This window comes from Branchiostoma lanceolatum, chromosome 5 (genome assembly GCF_035083965.1).
Source record: "Branchiostoma lanceolatum isolate klBraLanc5 chromosome 5, klBraLanc5.hap2, whole genome shotgun sequence".
Taxonomy (NCBI): domain Eukaryota; kingdom Metazoa; phylum Chordata; class Leptocardii; order Amphioxiformes; family Branchiostomatidae; genus Branchiostoma; species Branchiostoma lanceolatum.
Genome location: NC_089726.1, coordinates 329263 through 347618, shown reverse-complemented (window position 1 = coordinate 347618; position 18356 = coordinate 329263). Strand labels below are relative to the sequence as shown.

Below are 18356 nucleotides of genomic sequence, written 5' to 3'. Positions count from 1 at the left end.
GAAGAATATCATTTTGTGTGAATAGTTCCCGCTCATTGTCACAATTCATGCACACGCATTCACACACACACACACACACACACACACACACACACACACACACACACACACATACACACACACACACACACACACACACACACACATACACACACACACACACACACACACACACGCACACACACAGGCCCAAACGATACCTCCAAGTTTCATGGAGGTAACAAGCTAAAGATCGAACGTGTTTGACAGGAATTTTATCATTTTTCCCCCAGACAAACCGTGTGGCGAGTTCCCGTGGAGCCCAGACAACGCCACAGTTCACTGTGACTACAGCTACTACAGCTCCAGGTCCTACAGGGACGGCATGTCCAACACATATCTGTACGGGGGCCTGAGGGGCCGCTGTGAGGTCCGGTGCGCGCCGCCGTTAGTCTCGACAGGGGCGCCACTTCTGTCCCCTGACGGAGGCGGCTACTTCTACTGCCACGCACAGACCGCAACCTGGCTGGGACAGGAACCGCAATGCCAGGGTGAGAATAGCACGCCGAGCCACAGACATTCTTACATGATATTGCCGATTGCTTCTGTGATCTGATGGCCGTTTCAATAACACCGGCTTGTGGATTGGAGGCTTAGCAAAGACATGCTGGAAAACAGAAATCTGGACTCAATTTGGGTAGTACTACATTTTGCCCACATCAGTATATATTTGTTCCTTTTTACATTTTCCCCTATCTACATTTATGCGTGCATTCCCGCCAAACATTGTCTTTAATAGCCTAGGATCCAAGTCAATTATACCTGCTGAATTATGTCTGCACGTGTTTAACTTATAATTCCCCTCATCACAGACGACCCGTGCGGACCATTTTCGTGGCAGCCGTCCGACGCCACAGTCGACTGTGACTACGGCTACAACAGCTCGAGAAGCTACTACGACTACCAGACTGACACAAGTTTCTACCCAGAAGGACGCTGTTCCGTCACCTGTTCTAACAACCAGACGGTGGCGGGGACGTCATATGTTTCTCCCGATGAAGGAAACTACTACTACTGCCATCCTGGGGCCTCAACGTGGTTAGGCATAGCGCCGTCCTGCAAAGGTAACAAGATCTATAGTTAACGTTCACTTTCAAGGTAGCATATTGAAGTGGATAAGCATTTCGTGCTAGTGCGGTACGCATATCGTGCCAGACTTAGTTTTGCCTAGCTACCCGTCACTGCACGGTTAGACGGAACGGATGATCGACTATTGTCGGACACTCGAGATCAGACATGGCAATCCTGATTATGGGTGCTCGTCACAATTTCGTAGAATATACAACCAGCAACCGCCAACACTCTTGTCACGGCCTTACATTTACTCATTACGAGTTTTTTCCTAATGGATTTTACGAAACTGAATATACAAATTTTACATGTTACTCCTCTGCCTGCAGAGAAGCCATGTGGAGATTTCCCGTGGAACAACCCTGAAGTAACGGTGGACTGTGACTACGACTACGGTGAGACACGGAGATGGCCCAGCCTGCTTTATGTCCGCAGCCGCTGCCGTGTCTCCTGTCTGGATGCTGAGCTGCTTGTCGGTCCGTCGGGAGATGAATACGGTCAATACCTTTATCATTACTGCAGCGTCAACAACGCCAGCTGGATCGGTACCGAGCCCGTCTGTATCGGTAGGTGGCACCACTTTCCATCTGACGGTTCTGATTTTTGTTCCTAAATGGTGCATTGCTTCTTTGTGTCTGTACTTAATCTAAACAAATCGTTTCCTTAGTGACGCTTCTAAAACGTTTGACAGGGTTAACCACTACACACTGTACAAGAAGTTGATTTACAGAAATGTACCTGTTTACTTACTACGCATCATTGTACACTGGTTTTGTATGTTAACCTTTGTCGCAGCTGGGGGTCCGCCGTCTCTTACAATTTCAGCTGCAGCAACGGTGTCCCCCAGGGGAGCTTACTGTCTCCAATTTTGTTTAATGTCTATGTCTCTGACCTTAGTGTCAAGCTCAATACTGCTAATGCTGGCTGTTTATGGGTAAGGCCACTGTTAATCACCTCTTCTACGCAGACGACTTATGTTTAATTTGCCCCTCGGCGAAAGCTGTACAGAAATTTATCAATGTTTGTTAGACCTATGGTACGCCAGCGATAGAATATTTTTCGTACTGTAAGACTTTCCATGTAAGGAAATATTCTGATGTAACGCCGCCCTCAGTGAAGTTGTACGGGAAGCTCTTTTACCTCGGTGTCCAAATCACTACCGATCTTTAGAACGATGACTCCATTCGTAAACACACCCGGCATTTGTACACAAAATCCTACTCGCTTATTCGCCAATTTGTACCTTGTACGTCTAAGGTGAAGCGGACCATTTTCATGTCACATTGTAGTGCAATGTACAGTTCTCAGCTTTGGTCCGGCTCAAAGGCCGCTTTCCATGAAGCTCGAATGGAGAAGAACAGACGAAGAGATGAAAGTATGATTTTGACAATTTATGCCCTACTACAAATCTTTGAGAAAGCCAAAGAAATAGGTACATGATAAGTCTGAATTTTACCCTTCTTATTATCAGACCAATGTTTCATTCACTAGTAATCGTCTTCCAAACACCATTCTGACCCAGAAGCCAATCTAATTCGCGGGCAGTTTGACTAGTGGGGCAAGCTAAATACGACATTGCAGATTATGAAGCACGTGGTTTTGGCTCAAGCTGATTATTGACATGGGCCCTTCTAAACGTTTTGACTAGCTATAGACCATTGCTGAAGGAGGAGACGTACTAATCATTATTCTCCTTTTTGATCCCAGGTGGGTTCGACAACTCGTCAGTGACCGAAAGCGAGGCCAACCGAGTCCGGCTGGTGGGGGGAGAGTTCTACGGCTGCGTGGAGCTGTACGATGACGTCACGCAGCAGTGGGGACCAGTCGTTGGCATCAGCTTTGATGCATATGACTATCCACGGGCAGCGGTGAACGTGCATGAGTCCAGGATGGCCTGGGCTGACCTCGTCTGTAGGGACGTCGGGTTTACTGAAGGTTTGGCAACACACGCGTTCCCTTTAGACTCCTCCTACTACTGGATCCAAACGATATCATCCCACTTCTACCCCTCCTACTCCCGCCCTAGCGACACCGGGCCGAACTTCTTCCTGGACGCGAGTTCTCCTGTGTCCGCGGGAGGGGTTCAGCACCTGTCCGACACCGTGGGGAGGGTGGTCCGGGGCGACTGCACGGCAACAGAGAACAGCTGGGACTGTGATCAGTACCTGATGTGTTTGGCCTGTCAGAACCAGACAGAAGGTAGGTAGCATCCCCCTATATCATCTGTACATACTATACAAGGGAATAGTTGTTCGTTGCTGAATTATCATTATGTAAAAAAAAAAAGAAGGTCCAAGTCCTTCACCATTCCTATTGCATAGGGAGTCTCATCTCCGTTACTCCTGCCCCGGGCCACACAATATTGCGCAATCGGAAGAGAAGTGTGGTGAACATCAGTCACAGGTATATAACGTTAGATGTCAGCAGCAGAAACTGGTGCTGTGATCTCGCCATTGGAACTTATTGATCCTTTCGTACAGGAACGTCTCAAGTTATTTTTTGCCTTCAGCTGCAGCGACTACCCCTGCCGAGTGGACGAGTCCGCCAACTGCAGCCACCACCACTGCCGATTGGACCCCCAGTCTACCAGCTGCAGGTGAGTAAATACACATTTCATCTGCTATTTACCTGGACGGTATATACCTCTCATCTTTAACCGCTCTTGTTTTGCCGTTAACGCGTTTCAGACCAGGCTAAATTTTTGCCAGACCATGTCACTGAGATGGTTACTCGCCATTGTCCATGAAGCATTTAATGAACCTAAAAGAGCATGCAGAGATCCTAGAAACACTATGCCTGACGTGACAAACTGCGTTAAGCCGGAAATTGATCTCGTCTTCTGAACTGAATTGAATCGTGACCCAATAGAACAAAAGTACTGTGCATTTCATATACTTCTAGTTTGAAATAACTTTCTGCAGAAAACACCTGCAAGTCCTTCACCATTCCGGTTCCAGGGGCTTCTCCAATCTTCAGCTCTATCTTTAATTATAAAAGAAGTTGGAACTAAACCCTGTTTGATGTAACGATCTCACTCCGCCATCACAGTGGGGCCGTGCGGACCGTTTCCATCGCAGCCGGCCGACGCCACATTTGACTGTGACTACGACTACACCGGTTCCAGGGGCTTCAACGACTACTCGACTGGGACGTACTTCTACCCCAGAGGACGCTGTTCCGTCACCTGTTCTAACGGGCTGACGGTGGCGGGGACGTCATACCTTCATCCCGATGGAGGATACTACTACTACTGTCATCCAGACAAATCAACTTGGACAGGAATTGAACCGTCTTGCCAAGGTAAGAATCTGTGAGAAAAGTTCATTTGTTGTCAATGCAGCACTTCGAAGGCAGCAACCATGTTCGATCTGACGTAATTCGAACTGATCGCGTGTTCCATTTCGGGTCATCTGCGGTCAGTCTCTAGTTCTCATAGTAAAACCGAGCTGTCGGGTCCTTTTTCTTGGTATTTCGCGTCGGATAAAACCCCTACCTTTTCACAAATAAACCGTGCCGAAATTCCCTCCCGCGATATTTCAAAGGTCACAATAGGTCACTACAGTTTAATGGCAATAAGGAACAGCAGGTGTCCTGCTAGGCTTCCTGTCATTTAGTGTAAAGTGGACGCGAATCCGAGTCTACTACAGTAGTAGAATACCATGTGTAGTAGTACAGTTTCACAGAACAAGTGTAAATTGGGCCTAAGCTGTACACAGATCAAATTTTCAACGACCACTGTCAATAACGTCAAATCAATTCCGAGTGTGATCTCACAAGATGTACGGACACGTGATTAGAGGATATGTGACGTCAGTATTTGGTCAAAAGTGCCAGGAAGCTAACGCCACGTATCTTCACACATCTTAATATCTAACCCACCATCATAGCGGCGCCGTGCGGACCGTTTCCATGGCAACTATCCGACGCCACAGTCGACTGTGACTACGACTACACCAGCTCCATCAGATACTGGGACGACGCGTCTCCGGCGTACTTCTACCCGAGAGGACGCTGTTCCGTCACCTGTTCTAACAACCTGACGGTGACGGGGGCGTCACACCTTTATCCTGATGGAGGAAACTACTACTACTGCCATCCCGGGTTGTCAACATGGATAGGAATGGAACCGTCTTGCAAAGGTAGGAGTCTACAAATAAAAGCTCATTTTGGTAAAATACAAAATGAGAACTTGACTTTAGATCTAACACCAAAATAACACTAGGGGCGTCCTCGGAGATTTGACCCATTTTCTTCGGACGCACGTCAATCATCTGGAAATGTGACGTCAGAGGCGGGTCGAAGAGGCCCGGATGTTGTTGTCTTCCGACGGTGGGTTCAGAGATCACTCATATATTACTAGAAAGGCAACATTTGCAAGCAAATACAGCATGTTTAGCCATACTCCTGGCCATGCAAAAAATGGACTCTCCCAAAATAACAATGGACCATTCTAAAATACTTCCACTAAAAAGATGTATCACCCCAGTCCAAAATTGAGTTAAAAAACAATTACCAGTCTCTCCATACAGGAATGGAGTCTTCCAGTAGCACCTCAACACAATATGGACCAGTCCACAACCATATCCACTTATTGATTAACAAATACACTTCTGCTAACAAATGGACTTTTTCATAATCATTCCAGCTCGAAATTGAAAGAAATAATTAAAGAATCCTCCCCTTGCAAGAATGGGATATTCCGTGCCATCTCCATGTAAACTTAACCAGTCGAAAAATATCCGCTGGAAATTATACTCTTGCGCATAATCAACCCAGTTCAAAATTGAATTAAAAAAGATCAACCCCAGGGAAAATGAAGTTTTTCATAGTATACATAATGACATATATGAAGATTTGACAGGAGAAGAAGGAAATGACCAAAAACAACATATTTCAGCGATAGTATGGGTGAAATATAAAAATGTGACACCCCTTTGTTTGAATGCACTTTGGGTTGAAAATAACGAAACGAAAAAAAAAATCTATGTTTAAAAAAATCGTTTTGAAAGGCTGTATGCCAAACATTTGAATGAGGGCCTGTGTATATGACCAAGGCAGACACATGCCAGATTTCACATTATTTTGGTTTAATACATAGGAACTGGAGATATGTATCTTTGGCATGTAATCACATGTCCTAGGAATTCCCATGCCATATTTGGCATGAATACTAGCACACCTGCGTCAGGAATGCAAGATAATTAGATTAACTCAATTGACCAATCAGGTGGTCGCAAGGCTCACAGGTATGCAAGGCCAGGTGCAAGGCACTTGGGGTCAATGACCTTTAGGTCATATGTAGTATTGAATGTGACAGAAGTGGAAAATATTGTCAAAAAAGTTCAAAATAAATCGTTTTGAAGATATGTATGCCAAAAATTGGAATGTAGTCCTTTAAATATTTGTTCAAAGCACATATACAGCAAATTTCAGGTCATTCGGTTGAAATACCAGGGCGCAGGAGGCCAAGATATGCACCATTGGTCATAAAAACCTCAATAAAATCACTTTCAAGGTCAATATAAAAAAAGGAGAAAAAGTCACATTGGTTTTTGCCTACATTACCTTTGTACCAAATTTCAGGTCATTTGGTATAAAAATGACAGAGATGAATCCATTTGAAGATTTGACAGGAGGAGGAGGAGGAGAAAAACCTGAGTAAAAACAATATGTTGAGCCATACTAGGTATGGCTAAACATAAATATATATGTTTTGTGGTTTTGACGAAATTTTGAGTGATAGACAAGATTTTGGAATCAACTGAAGATTAATAAATTGGGCTTACTCGAGGTAAAATGGCGATTTGGGCCCGGAAATCTTTAGAAAGGGCTAAGAAGTTTATATTTGTGTCCTTGAAGTCAAAGTTGTTTGCGAGGAGTGTTAATTATAACCGTTCATTGCTGTAATTAGGGCGGTCGAGTGGATAATGAGGAACTGGTTGTAACTGGCACGCGTAACCACAGGCTGATAGCAAACCTCGAGAAAATAGACCTTAGTCCGAACTGTATGTGCTATTTCGAAAGCGAGCAAGAAGAATACTTGGTAAGCGGGCACAACGACCAAGATATTTGCATCCATCAGGCCGAATTTGTTCAAGAACAAAAGTTTTGAACTGTTTGTAATCTAGGGGCTAACTGAAAGGTAGACATTGTTTCAGTGTGAGGTAGGGAAGGAGTAAGGAATAAATGATAATAAGTTAATTGCAAGTTCTTGCCCGTAGGCTAATAGCAAGTAAATGTAACAGCAACATGGAAGGACGGACAATTGGTAACAATATAGCAGGTGACTATTCTAGTCTAATAAAAGATTTTAGAAAGTGGTTTGTTGAGAAATTTATAGAGCTTATATTTAGCTCATTTTTAAGTCGTATGTACATCAAGACGAAATAGTGGTGGCACAAGGTGAAGTAAGTAATCACACGCTACGCCATGTGACACCTTTCCCCATTATTGGTTAATTTACACGTTTACACATTACTCATCTGCAGAGAAGCCGTGTGGAGATTTCCCGTGGAATAACCCTGATGTAACGGTGGACTGTGACTACGACTATGCTGGGGCATGGGACGGGCCCAGCCTGCTGTATTACCGCGGCCGCTGCCGTGTCTCTTGTGTAAATGCTGAGCTGCTAGTCGGTCCGCCGGTACATCATAGCAAATATTACTCCTGCAGCGTCAGCAACGCCAGCTGGACCGGTACCGAGCCCGGCTGTATCGGTAGGTGACACCATTTTACATCTGAACATACCTGAGTTCTGTTTATAAATGATGCCCGGCTTTTTTTGCGTATTTGAAATGCTTAATCTAGACAGATTTCATTTTCGTTTTAATTCTATTTATTTTACCAGGGAAAACTCACAGCCCAGGTCTGCAATTTTCATACAGCACAAAAGGAGACGAACAGACCAAGAGTTGAATTTTTAAAACCATTTTATGACCTACGACTGATCTTTAAACAAAGCCAAAGATGTTTGTACATGGTGAGCCTTGTCACCAGTAGACCAATGTTTTATTTACTAGTAACCGTCTTCCAAACACTAATCTGGCACAGACGCCAATCTCACTCGCAGGCAGTCTGACTAGTTTAGCAGGCTAGATACGACATTGCAGATTATGAAGCACGTGGTTTTGGCTCAAGCTGATAATTGACCTGGGCCCTTCCAAACGTTTTGACTAGCTATAGACCATTGCTGAAGGAGCAGACTGTCTGCAGACGTACTAGTTTTTATTCTCCTTTTTGGTCCAGGTGGGTTTGACAACTCGTCAGTAACCGAGAGCGAGGCTAACCGAGTCCGGCTGGTGGGGGGAGAGTTCTACGGCTGCGTGGAGCTGTACGATGACGTCACGCAGCAGTGGGGACCGGTCGTTGGGTTCAGCTTTGATGAATATGTATATAACCCGGCGCATGAGTCCAGGATGGCCTGGGCTGACCTAGTCTGCAGGGACGTCGGGTTTACTGGAGGTTTGGCCACTCACGCGTTTCCTTCAGGCCGTACCGGGATCGACAAGATATCGAACCATTTTTACCCCTCCTACTCCCGCCCTAGCGACACCGGGCCGAACTTCTTCCTGGACACGAGTTCTCCTGTGTCCGCGGGAGGAGTTCAGCACCTGTCCGACACCGTGGGGAGGGTGGTCCGGGGCGACTGCACCGCAGCGGAGAACTGGTGGGACTGTGATTATTACCTGATGTGTTTGGCCTGTCAGAAGGAACGACAAAGTAAGTAGCTTTCTACTATATCGTTATTATGATGACACGCAGAATCACAATGAAATGTTCATCACTGTAATATAGAAAATCAGGAAAAGGAAATACTTGATTCAGATGTTAATGTTCTTATAGTTTGTCCCAAGAAGACTGTTATCATACTCTAATTACGGCAGTTGACTCACCCTCGTTAAACCAGGACCCCATATCGCTCCACGTTACATCGCTCGCAAGAGGGGCCCTGGTAAAAAGCCCGCACATATGGTTCTGGCGACCTCGCCGACACTTGCTCATGAAAAATTAATGAGCTGGCCTTATTTAGCAATGAGCGGACTGACGAACTCATCTCCAGACGGAAGTCGCGGACAACGCGGTGGGCTTGCTCGGCTTTCGCTGCCGCTGGGAAGCCCATATAACAGAGGCTCTTCCCTCCGCCTGTCCTTCCACTTAGAAATACGTCCCTGCCATCAAGCAGTGTCTGTAGGGTGGACTGCTGATGCTGACGAAGCCGCTCTAATCCAAACAAATCTTCTACAGCTGAAGCAAAACTATCGGCTGCCATTTGTTTTGGGTAGCCAAAGGAACGATGTAACACGTAACCTGATTGGTTGATAGCTTCCCAGCGTTCTTTGCGCGTTGCTTCCGATGAGGGGAAGCAGGTTAAGTCGTCATAACCATATGCGGAGGGCCTTTTTACCAGGGCCCCTTTCGCGAGCGATGTAACGTGGAGCGATATGGGGTCCTGGTTTAGCGAGGGTGCAGTTGACTAAGATTCAGTAGTTTTACACCATGTCACTTCCATAATGCACACACAACGGGAATGAAGTATCTATTGCTGAATTATCAAGGAAAAGAAGGTTAAAGTCTTTCCCGTACAACTCATCTCCGTTTCTGAAGCCGTGGGCCACACACTATTTTGCGATCAGTACAGCAGGAGGCTAATCCACTAGCAGTGCCAGAGAATGAGTAATAGTATTTTAACCAGGAGGCAAGCAAGCAGGAGGCAAGTGGCCAAAATGTGGAAAATCAAGAATGAATAATATCTTTGGTTCTCTGCAATCAGAGCCCTGGCAACGGTAAGACAATTATGATATTTTATTATAAGAAGAATTAGAACCGAGTTATCGTCTAATATAATGACACTATGTTGACTAACTTTCGAAGACCCTCCCCAGTCCAGGGCGACCTGTCCTGTAACTCCACCGCCATGTCGGTCAGCTTCCGCCGGGACGATCTAGGCCGCCATGACGAGTCCAGCATGCACCTGCGCGACCCAGCATGCACTGCGGACTTCAACGCCACTCACGTGACCTTCAGAACTGCTCTTGACAAATGTGGGACAACAGCGGCGGTGAGTTTTCATTTTGGGAAGACATGAAATCTCCAAATAGACAAAGATTATTGATAGTATGTGAATTGTGGAAAACGACGTGAAAAGTGTGAGAAGTTTGCATTGAGTTTTCGAAAAGAGGACGATAGAAGTTTTGTGGCTTGTTGAAATTTGAAAGTTGAAAAGCTTCATAACCTTATTAGGGAAGATGATTTGTGTGTTTCACCCGTCTCATGGAGAGGCCTCCATTACGTTATCAGTGGAAAAGAGTGATAGGAGTATTCTCCAGACTGAGGTTTCTGTCGCGATGTGTTGGGTTGGAGTAGTAGTGACTGCAATTTCTTTCAGCCCTCCCCCCCCCAACCATGCAACCGAAACATCGAAAATCTGCCCCCACAAAAAAACACACACACAAAAAAAAATTTATACGCCGGCAATCGCAGAATCTATTGCTTGTACCAAACCTGACCTTGAAACATCACCAATGATGAAAAAGATATAATCATGATTCATGATTACTGTTTCCACAGGAAAACAACTCAACCAACAAGATCGTCTATACCAATGACGTCTTCGCAGCCCTGCTGCCAAGTTCCCCGGATGGAGGTGACGTCATCACCAGGACCACGGAGGACCGTTGGACGTTCAACTGTCATTACGTCAGAGATGACTCCGTAGCTGTTGGCGCCCTGTTTCCGGTACCGGCTTCAAGGTTAGTTAGGTCAAGATAATGATGACACAAACGGGTAGTCGGTGCCTTTGTATGAAACAAGTTAGGCGGCCTAATTCTGTCCCGCCGTGCCTACCCTCTGACTGCTGCATCAGCAAATTTGCTCAACGACTGGCACTTTGTTTCTTCCCTCCCCCAGCGTGGTGATCCTGAACGGGGACGGGACCTTCACCTTCAGCATGAACCTGTACCGCTCAGACGGCTTCTCCCGGCCGTACGCACAGTCGGACTTCCCTGTGGAGGTATGTATGAACCCGCACGCACAGTCGGACTTCCCTGTGGAGGTATGTATGAACCCATACGCACAGTCGGACTTCCCTGTGGAGGTATGTATGAACCCGTACGCACAGTCGGACTTCCCTGTGGAGGTATGTATGAACCCATACGCACAGTCGGACTTCCTTGTGGAGGTATGTATGAACCTGTACGCACAGTCGGACTTCCCTGTGCAGGTATGTATGAACCTGTACACACAGTCGGACTTCCCTGTGGAGGTATGTATGAACCTGTACGCACAGTCGGACTTCCCTGTGCAGGTATGTATGAACCTGTACGCACAGTCGGACTTCCCTGTGCAGGTATGTATGAACCCGTACGCACAGTCGGGCTTTCCTGTGGAGGTATGTATGAACCCGTACGCACAGTCGGACTTCCCTGTGGAGGTATGTATGAACCCGTACACACAGTCGGACTTCCCTGTGGAGGTATGTATGAACCTGTACGCACAGTCGGACGTCCCTGTGGAGGTATGTATGAACCTGTACGCACAGTCGGACTTCCCTGTGGAGGTATTATGAACCTGTACGCACAGTCGGACTTCCCTGTGGAGGTATTATGAACCTGTACGCACAGTCGGACTTCCCTGTGGAGATATGTATGAACCCGGACGCACAGTCGGACTTCCCTGTTCCCTAGACGCTTTGCACATTTAAGTTTATTCCAATAGAGGGCTTTCCACGTAGCCTGAGTGCCAGCCTTTTTATCTTCCGTACGCGAGGCGAGGAGCGGAGCTTGGGTAGCGTACGGAAGCTAAAAAGGCTGGCACTCAGGCTAATTTCCACGGGCTTTAAAAAAACATTTTCCTGTTCTTTGATATTGTTTGCACGCTTTTGACTATTTCCCGTCTCCAGGTAGTGGTCAACGATGACGTGTATTTCAGCATCTCGGTGGAGGCGGCCGTCTCCGGTCTGGTCCTGTTTGTGGACAACTGCAAAGCGACGCCGTCTTCCACCCCTGGCGACTCCATAGAGTACTACATCATACAGGACGGGTAAGGAGATGGCGGGTCCAATATATGTTCTTTTTCTAAATGGAAGACTTTAAAGGGCTCTTTTTAAAATGTATTAAAACAAAGCACATTTATATGACGTTAATACTAAGTGAATCGTAGTCTATAAGTTTCAGGGCCAAAACAAAAAAAGAGCGGGAGACTTTGACTATTAATCATTCTCGCATTCCCGTCTTCCAGATGCCACCAGGACGACACTCTTCAGGAGTTCACAACCGCCTCGACTACTTCTGCGTACTTCGGCATCTCTGCATTCAAGTTCACCAACGAATCACTGGTACGTCTTTTCTGATCTACGATGTGCTTTTAACTTTGAACTTCGGCTTGTTTGATGTTTAACACACTTAATCTGGTCCGCAGGTCTATATTACCCGAGGTACCCGCCCATCGCGGGTCAGAGTCAAGCACTCGCGGAAGGTTGTCGAATGTCAGTGTAAAGATAGTAAAGTTGCCGTAGATCTAGAGTTACATGTACGCGAGACATTCGTTCCGGCCTATTCCAGCCAACATGAGTTCCCTTAACACTGAAAATGTGCGGCCGGGGTATTAACAACTCCAAACGGGAGCACTTTTATCTCGTATAGTCGATCGGGAGTAATGAATTCATAATGGACGATCCCCACAATCACACCAATAGTTGACAACTAAGCATTAGGTTATAATGTGTTTCTTTTCCCCAGCCGTACGTGTACCTGCACTGTGACGTCATTGTGTGTCTGGAGAACACTCCCGGCTCCAGATGTGACGAGGGTTGCGTCAGCACGCGCAGGCGCAGACGGGCCGCAGACGACGGCGTGGAGGAACGCGCTACCCTGGTGCAGGGGCCCATCGTCCTGGTCCCGGATGAAACTACAGACGGTAAGGACATGAAACATTGTTCTATATTATGTTTAACAAACCCTACGAACCGCTTTATTTTCAACAACACTAGAATTATCTGGTGTGTATCATTAGACTTAACACCACTTTAGTAGCCTGGTTTTGAGTCGGGCCTTCTTGTTCTTGTTCGAACAGCACGACTACTTGAAGGGCCCTACCAGGTGACGGTCGGCTTACATCTGTGACAAGTTATGTTACAGAGGGCTGAACCACTAAAGCTTGGCTGTCCGATCTTGTTCATTTCAGCCTGTGCTGAGAGCTGCGACCTGCATGCCTCCTGCAGCCCCTCGGCAGGGAAATGTGTGTGCGAACCTGGGTGGGTTGGAGACGGGGTCCACTGCCAGGGTGAGTACGGAGATGTGTGTGCGAACCTGGGTGGGTTGGGGACGGGGTCCACTGCCAGGGTGAGTACGGAGATGTGTGTGCGAACCTGGGTGGGTTGGAGACGGGGTCCACTGCCAGGGTGAGTACGGAGATGTGTGTGCGAACCTGGGTGGGTTGGAGACGGGGTCCACTGCCAGGGTGAGTACGGAGATGTGTGTGCGAACCTGGGTGGGTTGGAGACGGGGTCCACTGCCAGGGTGAGTACGGAGATGTGTGTGCGAACCTGGGTGGGTCCACTGCCAGGGTGATGTGTCTCTTCCGGCTTCCAGTTATTCTGTGCTGTTCGGGAAATCTGTACCCCTCCTCCCCGCAGATTTTGACGAGTGCACGATCGTGTCTTGCGGCGTTCATCAGCGCTGCGTCAACACGCCGGGAAGTCACGCGTGCGAGTGCGTGCCGGGATACATGGAGGTGGACAGAAGCTGCCAAGGTAAGACGGACATCAGCTGAACTTAAAGCTTGTCTTAATCTTAACCTGGCTTACTACTAAGCAGATCTTTAGACTATCCTACTTTGCACCTGAATTACTGCTACGAATGCATCGGATGACACATACCTACCTCCAATAAATTTAGTCACTGAGTAATGAAAAATGTAAGTTTTTGTCTTAATTCGAGGCAGTAGGAGGAAGAATATTTGATAGATTTCCAGGACCCAATTACTTTTATGCCAATGTCATTTCCAGCCGCGCATGCGTACCGCTCCACCAGCCGCCTGTTGGCCCGAAGCTTCAGCCCGGCACTGGAGGATCCTGGGAGTCCGGAGTACAGGGATCTGGTGTCAGAGGTCGTCACCACGGTAATACGTCATTGCGTCTTCACTTACAGTGATGGGTGTGCGTGGCTGTTTATTAGCTCTGAATTAAGAGGATGTATTAGAGCACAAAAGGTTATTATACCTTTTGACCGGGTTACAAGAATATTCATCATTCACCTTTTGATCGATTCGGATACAGATATTTTGAGCACCATGGGACCACAGTAAAGGAGCACAGAGTGTTTTGTGGAGGTAACTTGGGTATATTTTCGTTTTGATCACTTATGTGTGCTTGTATAGGGGGTTATGAGTAAAAAGACGCAGTAACTCTGCCTGATGCGCGTTGCCGGTTTCCTCCCTCAGCTGGAGTCTCTGTACCGCCGGACGAGTCTGGCCGGAGACTTTCTCCGCGTCATCATCCTCGCCTTACGGCCCGGCAGCGTCCTCGTGGATCACGTCATCAACATCCGGGCTACCGCTGACTTCTCTCCAGCGATGACGTCAGAGGAGGTCAGGGTTCTGGTGGAGAACGCCAACGGAACGGAGCTGGACATCGACATGGGCGGCGGCGTCACCATCATGGGTAAGCTGCTTATCATCCGCTACGAAGAGCGGTATTTTCCGGCTAGCCGCTAACTCTCTTCGTGTACTACTTTACCGTCAACTTATCTATCAGAAGCACCTCCGACGTTATAGGGTGTGCGTGATGACATGTCACTTCACATTAATGGCCATAAAAGTTCTGCGCCAAACGCTACCAATTCATAGCAACATCAGGAGGCCACATTTCTGAGATTGTCGTTCTCCACCCTAAGTTTTCTACTTAAAGCAACCCATTCCCTTCTCACTGGATCCGCGGCGGCGTCACTGCGTCCGATCAAATGGCCAAAGCACTCGACAAATAACGAATCTTTGTAAACTTTGTGTGTTTGTTGTCTTTGTCATACTTGAACGATTTGAATGATATTCCCATTATAAAGTCAAGGGTAACACAAATTCAGTTAAAGACGCAGCGACGCCGCCAGCGTGCCGCGGGTCCATTTAAAGGGGGAGGGGGTAAATCTACCATATCACTAACATGTTTAGTCCCCCCACCCTAGACTATGACGAGTGCTCCGACCCGGAGAAGACCGACTGCTCCCCGCACGCCGCCTGTCTCAACACCGACGGCTCCTTCTCCTGCAGCTGCATCATGGGATACCAGGACAAGTCCCCGGATGTCGCCTCGCGCCCGGGGAGGGTCTGTGAGCCGGAAGGTGGGCGAGTTGAGCATCGTCGTGTTTTTATTCAACTGTAAAATTTACAATAGAATTGAGAAATAAACTTAGGCTTTATCAACAGAATGCAATACTGAAAGATTTACAGATATCAGAGAAATCTTCCAATTTTTGCACTAATTGTAAGCTTTAAAATCTTTGTTTTGTCCACATTTGAAAGATGCCTCAAAGTGCCCTAATATTTCAAGTGATCAAGTGAGCTAAACTCAACGACCTAAACCCAAATACAGAGTTTAGCGATACATACTTACTGCATACTTATGTTTGTTTCCGCGCCGCAGGTGTCTCGGACAGCTGGTTCCCGGCAGCGGCAGGTGCTGCAGCTGCAGCAGCTGTCGTCATCATCGCCATAGCAACCGTCGCGTGTCTGCGCCGTGCCAAGCGCCAGAGCGGGTTGAAGGACTTGGAAGGTCAGAGTTGAAGACTCATTTAGGCTTTGTACCAGATGATGTCACATGTAGTCGATCTGCCCATACATTTTTACAGTATACAGTATTGTCTACAGTCATATCGAATCTTCTTTTTATCTGCAAATTCATGCCCGTAGGCTAATTGCACGGATACAAACAGTAGGAGGGGTAACAAGGGTAACAAGTGTCTATTCTATGCATCTAACTAATATTTCTACATACAACATTACTGGGGGGGGGGGGTACTTTTCTTTGAAGGCAATGGCTGGTGAAAAGTCCCACGTTTTTAATGTTTAGTGGGTTTTGTGATTTTAGTAGAAATGTAGTTTTTTTCGAGGTCTTCTAAATGGTGAAAGCTCGGGAATATTGTTTTGGTTGTTACGAAAAGCTTGTTTCTTTCATCATCATAATGAGGGCAGCTACAAATGAAATGTATTTCATGTTTGTTTCATATCAATCCAGACTGACATCCTACTTAAACACTGGGTAACTTTGTTGTAACTTTGGCATGTTGTTAATGACAAATGTTTGACGACGATTTCGTCTTTTTTTTTTGTCTCAGGGCTCAACAATCTTGCTTTCACTGACACCTCGGGCAAGCCGGCGAAGACTGTCAACAGCGCCCCCTGTCGGAACTGCGACAGCAGCTTCTAGATCCGCTATCGTTTGGTCATTTATGCCCAAGTGAAGCTTTGTATTAGGCCCACTTTCTTGGATGCTTGTTTTGTTTTTATTTGTTGACAAAATATATATCACGATATGACTAAGTGTTAATCAGATTTGGTATGTGGATCAGGACTTGTAAAAATGTGGATTTTGTATTTTGGGCCCATTTCAGTTTGTTTTGTTTAGAATATATAGAGGATGTGTTGGAAAGAACAGCAGAAATAGCGAGGGTGGCGAGCCAGGCAGGGGTTTGGATGTAGGTGAATGTGCTCATTATCTCGATGTTGCACGAAGCTAAATCGTCAAGTTAAATATGGAACCTCATCTAAAGTGTTTTTTGTTTTGTTTTTAGCATAGCATCGGATTTGATGTTTAACAGATGTAACTCCTAACACGATAGAAACCAGACTTAGTTACCCAAGTAAATGCAATGTTTATATGCCGTCGTTTAACGTTTATGGAACGTCTGGATACGCCGCAATTGTAGCGTATGAAATGTGCCAGATAGCCTGTGGCGCCCCCCGTTCGTTCCTGATGGAATTTTGGGGACTTCATATCGCGAGGGAAGTTCCGTGAGGGATGTTACTTTTACATTTGTTGGTGTTGTTTTGTGTTTTTCCTTCTTTTATTGGGTTTGTCTATCATCACGTTTTGACTGCGTGATTTTACATTAACGTCTGCAGTGTAATGATGTTGACATGAGTTGTGTGTTTAGATCTAAGACGTCTTAAAACGTTCTTATATGCTCTGATATGTTTTGTACTTTGCACTGAGGAGTACTGTTACCTGGTAAAATGTTACGTGTTGATCTTGTGTGTAACCCGAACGTGCCGTGACGTCTGAGATGTTTGCAGGAGACTGGAGATTTTGATTTTGTTTGGTCCCTCAGGTCGAAGAAAAATGTTAGCTTAGAATGACGTACATACATCAAGTTTTATGGACAGTTGGTTGGATGTTTACAGCGAGGCGGTAGAAGAAATGTGTTTAAATTTTCTCGACAGAATCTGAAACCTCGACAAGGGATAGAAATTGCTCGGTTAACGTTGTGAATGATACTCAGTGCCATAGAATGAATATCCTCCCAAAACACCATCATAATATCTAGTGCGGTTCTACATGGCACAGCACATTGCGGACTGACGATTGTAATACGGAACCATGTGCAGGAGAGTCGGGTGTTGTGTGTACTACAGAAGTCCGGCTCTTATCAGACCATGTACTTTTCCTACTTGTTTGCATATATTTGTTAACATGTGACCTGTGCTTAGCCAAGTGGGGCAAACATATACAATAAAGGTCTTCATTCATTAAAAGCTTCCCGTGTGCATCACAGCGTGAGTCATTGCACTGTCAAGGATGACTTTGTTTGTGAAATATTATTGCCATCCCAGTTCGTTTGCCGGGGCTTTCCTAATTAGTTAATCCTGCTTAGTCTACCGGGGGTGTTGCACCAACTAGCCATGCTAGCGAGAGGATTAGGTCTTTAAAATGTTTGTATACAGGCTACAGATGTGGAGCGGCAAGATATGATGATGACAGGCTAAATCATGTGTGGGTTTGAGGCGAGGCGTATATTCAATATAATCATATGGACAACAAGAGGCATCAAAGCTGACAATTCGCTTGATACATTGCATATTTGACACTTTGTAGCGATCTGGTAGTCAGACGACAGAACAAAGTATCACCCAAAACAACTTTAGCTTCGCTGCTATTTATTCTGCAATAACACATGAAAACAAACTTTGGGGTAGTAACTTACCACAATCAACAATTAAACTGTTGTTAGAAAACAAAAGTCGATTCTGACAAATCCTGC

At 46.2% G+C, this 18356-nt stretch overlaps 1 protein-coding gene across 1 annotated transcript; it reads left to right on the top strand.

The window, feature by feature from the left end:
- The first annotated feature begins 643 nt into the window (after positions 1-643).
- LOC136434456 (uncharacterized) lies at positions 644-16525 on the top strand. Its single transcript, XM_066427259.1, has 17 exons — positions 644-701; positions 852-1103; positions 7599-7826; positions 8356-8829; positions 9993-10168; positions 10678-10859; positions 11017-11119; positions 12008-12147; positions 12346-12442; positions 12846-13023; positions 13291-13389; positions 13742-13858; positions 14114-14226; positions 14548-14767; positions 15285-15440; positions 15743-15871; positions 16434-16525. Exons 1-17 carry the CDS (start codon positions 644-646, stop codon positions 16523-16525), a joined length of 2814 nt encoding a protein of 937 aa, XP_066283356.1.
- The last annotated feature ends 1831 nt before the right edge of the window (positions 16526-18356 follow it).